General features: G+C 43.1%; 1 protein-coding gene across 2 annotated transcripts; it reads left to right on the forward strand.

The window, feature by feature from the left end:
• Window positions 1-2,156: 2,156 nt before the first annotated feature.
• Window positions 2,157-10,018, forward strand: LOC133142532 (elongation of very long chain fatty acids protein 7-like). 2 transcript variants are annotated; one of them, XM_061263810.1, is made up of 9 exons: window positions 2,227-2,296; window positions 4,090-4,136; window positions 5,785-5,866; window positions 6,534-6,724; window positions 7,484-7,561; window positions 7,920-7,976; window positions 8,591-8,696; window positions 8,925-9,061; window positions 9,520-10,018. In XM_061263810.1, the coding sequence occupies exons 3-9, from the start codon at window positions 5,803-5,805 to the stop codon at window positions 9,874-9,876; spliced, it is 990 nt and encodes a 329-aa protein (XP_061119794.1). In that variant the 5' UTR covers window positions 2,227-2,296; window positions 4,090-4,136; window positions 5,785-5,802; the 3' UTR covers window positions 9,877-10,018. The 2 variants fall into 2 exon arrangements, with proteins under 2 accessions (XP_061119793.1, XP_061119794.1); XM_061263809.1 differs by lacking the exon at window positions 4,090-4,136 and having other exon boundaries at window positions 2,157-2,296.
• Window positions 10,019-10,396: the final 378 nt, after the last annotated feature.

Below are 10,396 nucleotides of genomic sequence, written 5' to 3' on the forward strand. Positions count from 1 at the left end.
AAGGCCCTTAACCCTGCATTGCTCCAGGGGAGGATTGTCTCCTGCTTAGTCTAATCAACTGTACATCGCTTTGGATGAGAGTGTCTGCCAAATGCCAATAATGTAATGTAATTATTAAGATGGTCTTTTAGGTATTAAAGAAAGAGAGGGACTCTGTATTAGTGCTCTGTAGAAAGTAAATAGAAAATAAGTCTCACTAATAAAGGTGAATCAACCATTTTATTTTAAAGCTGTCCACATTTAAGCCCCAACTCAACCCCTAATTAAATGTTATTGCATTATATCATGCATGTGTAATTACAGTATTTTGCTTTCTGCAACCTCAATTTTTCCACCAAAACTTCAGGTGCAAGTTCCCTTAAAGCTTTTGTGGGAGGCGGGGGGTAATCTCTTATCTGGTATCCATTGTGTGTGTAAATGCTTCTTCCCTAAAACCACGACGATTGTAGGCGCACTTTCACATGTGCATTGTGTTATTCTTCACCGCTGTGCAGAAGGAGGAACCGACAGCCTTGTCAATAATTCACCCTCCTCCCTCAGCGTTATTCTCCAGAAGAGTTTTACAGTGGTCCCCGCCCCTAATTTTAAGAAGGATTTAAATGTACGTATATTTAGACCCACAATCTTACCTCTATTGCTTTTTTTGCTACAAAAATATTGCCAGCAGTGTGAGACAGTTTCACTCATTCACAAATTTGCCAATGGAGTCAAAACAGTTACTTAAGACGAGTTAATATTTTCACTTGAGGGAATTTGTTTGTTTTTTTACATTTCATTACTAAAGCACTTGTTAAGGCAGATTTATTTTTGCAGTGCGATGCCAGTCTTTTGCACATGGTCCTATAACAATGTGGTCATCCTGTAAATTTGACACATTGGAATACTATGAATCAAGTGTCACAGTACATACCTGTGGCAGACATGTGATGCAAGCTTCCAGCGTGTTCTTTAGTTCTGATACAGCCTGTCACTGACCACATGACATGTGTCATGCACTTTTGGGTTCTCGACACAAGTCATCCACATATTGCTCAACACATGACATGTGTGCTGTCATATGGAGACATGTTAAGCAATGTATTGAAGACATGATTTTTTAATGTCCAAACAGTAATGTTAAAAGACAGCCCAGCCTTTTCACCAGGAGTTATGTTTTGTAATGTTTGTGACAATTTGTGCAATGTACAATTTGCCTGTTAATGTTAGACTAGCCAACAATATAATACAAACTGTGCAACCATTTGACATGAACATAGCATTACTTATGGTACATTAAATTTCATATTAATGATTTTCTTTTGCATTTGAAAGAAAGTTTTTACAGCCAGTTTGAATTTTCAGTTTTCTTATAAGAATTTAGACTATTTCTCCTGTGATTTATGTTGACCAAAAAGCCAGAGGGGCCAACCAAAGCTTTTTTTTTGGTTCAGCTGCATGATTATCATGCTTTTTACTGTGTAAAACTAACCTATACAAAGCACATGTTTGACACTGTGTGAGTGTATATATGTGTGTGTGTGTGTGTGTGTGTGTGTGTGTGTGTGTGTGTGTGTGTGTGTGTGTGTGTGTGCGTGAGAGAGAGAGAGAGAGAGAGAGAGAGATATTAAAATAACAAATTAAATGTTTGTATGTGTTGATTTGTGCTTTGAATAGACATGGAATTGAAGCTAAAAGAGTACTATTAAGTATTATGTCATATTATATCTATGTAGACTCATTTTTAGTTCCATTACAATTTTATCTACTGATGTAGTACATATTTTGCATAATATACATTTTCATATTATAAAATTACATTTCAAACATTTGGGGATTGCCTTCTGCCAAATGACTTTTTTTGCCCATTGATGCTAAATATTGGATGGATTATGTTTGTTTATATTGTTTCAATACACATTTTAAAAATGATGCTACAGTCTTTATAATAATATTGCATTTCATTGCCAGCATGCTTTGCAAACGTTTCAGGGTGTGATGTAGAGAATGTGTGTGTACAAACTTCAATAAATCGCTGGTATCATATTACAGGTACCAAAGAGACCTCATCACCACACAATGTGGGCAAGTTCGTTTTTTTTTTTGTGAACCGGATGTCTGGCCACCCAATCGCTGCCTTTCTTGAGCAAGCGCTCATCATTTGTCTCCACCCTCCGGCCCTGTAGGCGCGGTCTCGCGGCGCACAATAAGAGCGCCTCATCATAACTGATTGACTCATTGGCACTTTCGCATAAGAGCGTATCAGGTGGGACACTGGAATATAAACCATCGGTCTGCAGCAAGGAACTAGATATTTCAGGTTTGTAGAGCGATTATAACTTTCTTCTTTTAAACGGTCTGTCTTCATCCAAAACCAGGAAGAAGGATAACTTCCAGAGCGACTGTTAAACATTTCCTGTAACTGGTCCATAAATTCTTGATAAAACGGTCCATAGATTCTTGAGAGTTTGTATTTTAATTCTTTGTCGGAAGTTTTCACAAGGTTTTTGGTCTCGTAGTTAAACCTGAAAGCACTCCCTAACGAATGTCCTTGCAACAGAAAACTAACGGAGTATGCACAATTGATAACTAGGCTACCGGTGTTTTACTAAACGATAGGTACCGTTTCTATAGTCCATACTTATGTACTGTAAATACGTGTTGGCTTCCAGCCGACAATAGTAGTATTTAGTTTCAGATCTTTGCTTAGTAAAGCCTGCTGTCAGGTCGATGTGCCACAGGTGATTTGAGTTCAGTGAAACTTGAGGGTGGGGCTGCAGTCTCAAGCAATTGTGTAGTAGGTAATCCTCCCGCAACGTTTTTTCATGTAAGTAGTGAAACCGCATTTGGTTACATTTTGAGCATCAATAATTAATTCAATAGTTTTCTAGAAAATATACTCGTAACAGTTTTACGCAGGGTGTTGAGCTTGCCAGGAAACTGTTCATTCCCATGAACATCTTTTTTCATATTTGTTCAAGTAATAAATATAAGAATGCTTTGGGCATTTGTTAAACGTTTTTTATGTAGTCTTGAAACTTCACAGAAATAGTTAAATTGTTAGTCCCCCCCAAGTTCACTATTCATTTGAATGTACTTTCCATGGCAATAAAACCAGAATTGCAACATCAATAATGATGTGAATGTGGAATTAAAGTATTTCAAGAGGAGTGTTCAGTTTGGGTAGTTCCGTATGTTGTGAGAATTTAGCCTTGTCAGGAACTGTTGTGGGTGTGTTCAAGATGCAGAAAGACCATGTCTGTCTGCAAGCAGTGCATTTATTAGCCAATCGATTGAATGAGTAGCAAGGCTCTTGATGATGAAAGAGTGAGGTGATGGTGCAAGGGCACACCTTTGAAATATGAGCTGTGTTTTTTTTAATTTTATTTTTTATTTTATTTTAGTTGACGGGGCATATTGCCAAATGCCCTATTGGCATCTCGGGCTTGTCGGACTGGTGGGTGTAGTGTTAGTCAGCCCATCCGCTCTGCTGCGACCTGCCCCTTAGCCATGGCTGGCTCTGCTTGTCTGGTCTTCACCACAGAACCGGTCCAGCAACTCCTCAAGTTCACAGCTCCAGACTCTTTAGCCGCCAGAGCCTTCACGTGGCAGCTTGCCTGACCCTTCTGCTAATCATCCTTCTAGAAGCTTCCCAGGTAGGAACGTGAATCCGGTTCTTGCGCTGTGCGAGCGGTTCCGTACTTGCCTGCCGGTGCGTCAGCCGGCTGTGGGAAACGTCCCCCTCTCGCTCACGGGCCTTTTCCCACGGCAGTTGGAAGGCCCCTGATGTACGCCGCTCAAACGCGCCCGTTTTCAGATCAGGAAGAGCAGGAACCAGTCTGCCCCCAGCCCTCCCCTTCATTTGACTGTGTGTGGGCCTGTAGCGTTTTCCTCACAAGTGAGTCCACTGGTTTATCATTTCAGACGATCCTAGAATTGAGCGGGTGACAGTTTGGCCGTTAATCCCCCCGGGACCAGGGTACCTTTCCCAGCCAGGGGCACATGTTGGTATGCAGGGAGTCTCAACCATAATGGAGGAGCTCTGTAAATGATCCTCCTCAGCCGAGTGCAGGTCCACAGTGTGCTCTTTAACGGAGCCCCTTTGGTTTGCAGGAGATCTCTACGGCCTCCTGGAGAAGCACTCAAGGTCTTCGCTTAAGGTCTGGCTGCATTCAAATTACGTGAGGGCCTTAGGAAGGTCACCACTGGTTTAGATGGCTTAAATTTCATTGTGTTGCCTACTAAAAGGGAACAGAAGTCCACTTCACTTTCTGTGTCACTTTGTGCAGTGACATTGTACACCTTCAAATCAATTTGTGCTCCTGATAACATTGACATTTACTGGAATGTTTCTTTCCATGTGTACTTGCATGCACTGTCCTTCATTTTTGGTACTTTCTCATTTCACTTTCACTTTCTCAGATTTAGTTAATGTACATTATGGTACATCTGTACGGTAGTACACTTGGCACTAAATGCTGGTCAAAATGTACAATTTCCAGCATTGCACTGCAGTATCTGTATTGTGGAGACAAATGTAAAACTACAGTGAATGTTGCATTTTTCAAAGATCCCCCCCCTTCCCCCATGAGAGGATAATGAAAGTACTGATGCCACAGCGTCCATCTTGCATAACAGGGTCAATGTTTGGACAAAGGGTCTAATTTAGTGTGTAGACAACATGGGTATGAGAGAGTGGGTGGGAGAATGAACATTGTCAACATTATGTGCTGAATGGTGACAAGGAATGCTGGGAACTTTTTCCTTTAGATAGAATGCAAGATGCTGGGGCGTGGTGCTTGACAAACAAACTTTCTATCCTGAAACTAGGCTAATGAATTCATTGGGGAAAGAATGTTTGACCAAAATGTCAGCATGTCATACGGAGGCTTGGATCAACAGGATTCAGGACACAGTTATTGTATACCTGTAATCAGAGTCTTGTAACAGTGCTGCACAGGTGTGTGTAGTGTGTATCGATGACGCTGACGTGTGTGTGTGTGTGTGTGTGTGTGTGTCCATGGGGATGGCCATCCCCAGTGCTGAACGCTAATGAGGAAATGGCATGTAGGGGCTTGACTGCAATGTTTGATTAAGGCTCATAAACACTGTTTGCTCTGCTGTGTTAGCCTGGACTCGCAGGCCCAATAGGAAGGTGTAGCTCTTCATCTCCTGGAAAGTGTGTTGTCAACGCAGTCTGGATATGACAGTATTGTCCTTCAAAAGCAGCCTTTAGACTCCGTGTAGACTCTGGGTGGGACCGTGGGTACTTGGTGTAGTTGGGCTAGAGGTAATTGCCTCACATTCTCGTCTTATTAGACGGCTGCTGTTTAGAATCTTCCGGAACGGATATGTAAAGCACGTGCATGTGCTGGGAACGTTGAATGAAGTCACATGACCGCTGCGCTCCACAATGCGATCCTTCATGACACGGCCGGGACATGGAACGCGTGTTTCACGCCCTGTACAGAGACAAGGCCTCCAGCTCCGAAAACATTTGCATGTGATGCGACAGCCTCTTTGAATTGAGGTCAAATTGCAGTGATGTTGCAATTTTTCCGTTTGTCTGGCTCTGCTAAATATTTATTTCGGTCCTGGATTAAGGTTGTCAATCTTTCACGCAGATGAATGTTATTGATTTGTCCCACCTTATGGCTTGGAGCATCCAAATTGCAGTTTAGATGGAGTTTCAGATTTCACCATGCAAGGAAGCATTAATGTTGTTCTAGCTCGGAATGAGGATCCTACTTTCTGGAAATGTGTTGAATTTGACTTGATCATGAATCATTTTGTGTTCCTTTTTTCCAGTGGGCTGGAATAAGCGAAATGGCTTTCAACGAGCTAACGTCCAGAGCTGTCCTCTTGTACGACGAGTGGATCAAAGAGGCTGGTAAGTTTGGATTGTACTCTTCAATGGTTCTGATTATCTGTATGTTTACACTAGGACTCGGAACTGTACTGTCCTCTCGGGTCCTCTTCGCACTTATACTTTTATACGTTTGATTTGCACTTCGGTTGTACGTCGCTCTGGATAAGAGCATCTGCTAAATGCCATGTAATGTAAAATAAATAAAAAGTTTGGATTGAGCAGACCGACTGCACCCTGCAGTCTTGAGGCCTGTCCACACCAAGGATAACTTTGAATATACGGTTTTAAAAATCTCTCTAACTCAAGTGGATGGCAGAGCTATAGCTATAACAACGACTCTTGACAATTCATATCATTGGGATCACTATTTTATTTTTTTTCCCCCAGCTACATAAATGACAATCAAAATCCATCCGAATTTACCGGGCACCACTATTTACAGAATGTTACTGTTCATCAGTGTGGATGCTTGCATTATCATTATAGTCATTTATAGTTGTCCAGACCTTCCAAGAGCAGCCAGAGCTGCAAAACTACATGGATCACATGGGGCAGTGAGTGATGGCATCCAGAACGTTCCTTGGTTATGGTTTCAGTACTCAGTACTTCAGTACTTGAGTGAAAAGCCTGGTGCTTGTTAGGCCTTGCAACCATGTTGTTGTCTGAATGCCTATTGGTTCCCCCTCAGACCCCAGGACAGGGGATTGGTTCCTCATGTCATCGCCCCTCCCCCAGACCTTCATCATCGCAGCATATATTTACTTTGTCACGTCCTTGGGCCCGAAACTCATGGAGAACCGCAAGCCCTTCCACCTGAAGGAAGTGATGATCGTCTATAACTTCAGCATAGTAGCCTTCTCCATCTACATGTGCTATGAGGTGAGTACAGGGTGCTTTGATGTGGAACCAAGGTGCTCTTTTGTCAACAAAAAGGGTGCCATCTTTTGGAGGGTTGTGTTACTACAGGTGCATGCTACCATAACCGGAAAGCACACTGCATGTGGGGAAATTATATTTCCACTGTGAGATTATTTAATTTCCTTTTACGATTTGTTTTATACTTTATTGACTGTCCGAATGTTCTTGTTGGCTAATGTATTTTTATGATTGTTATTGCGAACCTCTAATTGCCAAGCGTGTTAAACTGGATGCCACTCATGGAATTGGCCATAGCTTGCCCGTTTTCCTTTAAAATACCAACACATACAGGGGTGCTGCTATTGCAAGCATTCAGAGAATGTAACATGCATGTAATTCCTGTGAACCATAGTGTATGGATGAGATGTAACGCGTTTAGCGTCGAGACGATGTTATCACTTGGGCCTCTCTAACGCAGCCTGTAGCGTAGTGGTTAAGGTAAATTACTGAGACCCGCAAGGTTGGTGGTTCGATCCCCGGTGTAGCCACAATAAGATCCGCACAGCCATTGGGCCCTTGAGCAAGGCCCTTAACCCTGCATTGCTCCAGGGGAGGATTGTCTCCTGCTTAGTCTAATCAACTGTACGTCGCTCTGGATAAGAGTGTCTGCCAAATGCCAATAATGTAATGGAATGGAATGAAACCGTTGTTTTACACCGTTGTTGAGGTGCACTTTGCGTGCATGCGGACAGGATGTATGATTGTCTTTTTCTGTTCCAGTTCCTCATGTCGGGCTGGGCCACGGGATACTCCTACCGCTGCGACCTCGTCGATTACAGGTCCCCCCAGGGTCTACGGGTAAGTGCCAGAGAGGTGGCCTCGTAATCCCCGAGCCAAATACCTACTCATTTTGGATTGAAATGCTTTTCCCTGGTTTATTCTGATGTGCTGGAAACCCAAGTGTTGGAAGTGCAAACCCTGCCTTCTGGTCCTCTTGGTTGGTTCATTTGCACCAGGCAAGATCAACTGAGCACAGAATGGTAATCTAAAATGATTACGTATTTGACCCAGGCTCTGGTACCCATATACGCTGCCTGGCAGCTGGCTCCTGTACAATGCTGATTTGGTTGCTCCAAATGGGGAAATGTTTCAAACACTGCTGACTTCATTAGGTTACCTGAACATAATTGTAATAAACCTAAACGTTTGGTTTCAGATGGCATGGACCTGCTGGCTGTACTACTTCTCCAAGTTCCTTGAGATGTTGGATACTGTAAGTATTTGTATTCCTGCATCTATTCATGCTGAAACACAGACTTGCCTTACTACAGCTTAGTTTCCATGGAAAGTACTTTGGAAACTCTTGGTCCACACAACATGACATGGAATGTTCACACTGGAATCATGAATAGCACATATGGAATGCGTGTATGCTGTATATTATACATTCACTGGGAATCAGCACCGACAGGAAATGTGTTTAACCCTCCTGGTGGTATAGAGTACTGTGTAAGTATTTGGACAATGACGGAAGTTTTGTTGTTTTGACTCCATACACCAGCACATTGGATTTGAAACTAAAAATGTGATGTGAAAGAGCAGATTCCCTCAAATTAAAGGTGACAGTCTGCACTTTAACCTCATATTCATGGTTTAATTTCACATCCAATGTGCTGGAGTACAGAGCCAAAATGACAAATTGTCATTGCCTGAATACTTGTACTGAACTGTATGTGCTACTGATTCTGTATCTGAGGAGCTTGACTATAGAGAACATTAAATTTCTGAAACCTTGAATGTTCTGTAGCAGTTTAAAGGTTTTTCAGAAACCTGCCCTGCAGTCTGTTCTCAAATGACTGAACTGGTTTCTTTCCCTCTCCGTTTAAGGTCTTCTTTGTCCTCCGGAAAAAGAACAGCCAAGTCTCATTCCTCCATGTTTACCACCACTCCATCATGCCTTTCACCTGGTGGTTTGGAGTCAAGTTTGCTGCAGGTACAACCTTCTGACTGTGCCTCTGACACCATGTGCTGTCTTACCCAATCAGTGCCACACCATGTGGTTGTCTCAAATCCAAGGCAGAATTATATTTTAATTGCCTTGCGCAGTACTATAATTATGCACACTGGAGTTGAATGTAATGGGTCAGTTGTCATTAGTACCTTCTACCTGACTGGAGGAAAGTTGATGGTTGCTAAATGGTTTCCGTGCCATTTGTCGTAGGTGGACTGGGGACCTTCCACGCTCTGCTGAACTCTGTTGTCCACGTGATCATGTACTCCTACTACGCCATGTCTGCCCTGGGTCCCGCCTACCAGAAATACCTGTGGTGGAAGAAGTACATGACCACCATCCAGCTGGTATGTTGATCCACACTGATGTTTTATGTTTTTGTATAGACTAGACCTAGTAGTGAAAGGGTTGAATATGAATATGTTATGTAAAAAGGGTAGGTGTAATTAGCTTTAGCCTACACCTTTTTGGTCAACATTGTTATTCATTATTTCTGTGCATTCATTCTGTAAAATTTGTTAAGGACCGAAATAACTACTACTAATGTACTCCTCACCGGAGATGGACCATTCAATGCATAGCTGTCAGCAGACCTTGTTCACATAATTGGACAGTCCAAATAGTATTTTAATCCAACATTATTGTGTATATGACCCAGGTCTGGGTCCCGGCTGCCTTTAACCTGTTCTATGACTTCTGAATGGCTGTAGATTTAAAATCGCTTGGGCAATGTGTTCGTTTTGAGTGACTCCACTCTCACATTTCAAGACCTGTGTTGTAAAGGTGTGTCTGTGCTCCTGTGCAGGTTCAGTTTGTCCTGGTCACCGCTCACATTGGCCAGTTCTTCTTCATGAAGGACTGCCCCTACCAGTTTCCAGTCTTCCTGTATGTCATCTGCCTGTACGGACTCGTCTTCCTCCTCCTATTCCTCAACTTCTGGTACCACGCATACACCAAGGGCAAGAGGCTGCCCAAGGCCATGCAGAACGGAGGTGCGGTGGCCAACGGTCGCACCACTGCGAATGGAACCGTGACGAAGAACGGCCTCTACCTGAACGGCAGCACCGCCGTGAACGGCAGTGCCGTGGCTAACGGAAAGGCAGCCCACAGCTGGGAAGGGCACCAGAACGGAAACGGGGTTTGCAAACACAAGGAAGAGTGAAGTCTGACTTCATCCCTTTGTTTTGTTTCCAGTGACAATCTACAAAGGCGCAAAGGTGGCATGTCCGAAACTGTACTGGACATTTATAGTGGAGTTTTCGCATTACGATCATCTCAAAACATGTTCCTCGCCAGTAGGATTTTTTTTTATTTTTTTTTTTTAAAGCCACTGTATCTGAAGTGGGAACTTGTGTGTTTTGACTTTTCGCCTAATCCCCTGTTTCACTTAATATTATGTAAACAGCTGGGTCTGAAGTTATGATTATCACTTGGCTTCTAGAATGTTCTCACCGTTCATCAGGACACTGGCCGGAAATGTTTGGTTGTATTGCAACTGAAATGGGTGGGGTGGGGGGAGGGGAGGGGAGGGGAGGGGAGGGGCGGGGTGCGTGGAGTTGAAGATGCGGAAATGAGAACTGAGAAATGAAACCGATCACAGAGTGACAAGAGAAATGTTTCCATCTCCGGTGCATGAACTCTCCTCACTGTGGAGGGCCCAAAAGATGGACAAGAGTCCCATT

Source organism: Conger conger, chromosome 12, assembly GCF_963514075.1.
Source record: "Conger conger chromosome 12, fConCon1.1, whole genome shotgun sequence".
Taxonomy (NCBI): Eukaryota; Metazoa; Chordata; class Actinopteri; order Anguilliformes; family Congridae; genus Conger; species Conger conger.

Excerpts from the sequence above, each read along its gene's own strand:
- LOC133142532 (XM_061263809.1), top strand. The coding sequence starts at position 5,803 with ATGGCTTTCAACGAGCTAACGTCCAGAGCTGTCCTCTTGTACGACGAG. Across the intron at positions 5,867-6,533 it reads CGAGTGGATCAAAGAGGCTG|ACCCCAGGACAGGGGATTGG; the intron begins GTAAGTTTGGAT and ends GTTCCCCCTCAG. Across the intron at positions 7,562-7,919 it reads GGTCCCCCCAGGGTCTACGG|ATGGCATGGACCTGCTGGCT; the intron begins GTAAGTGCCAGA and ends GTTTGGTTTCAG.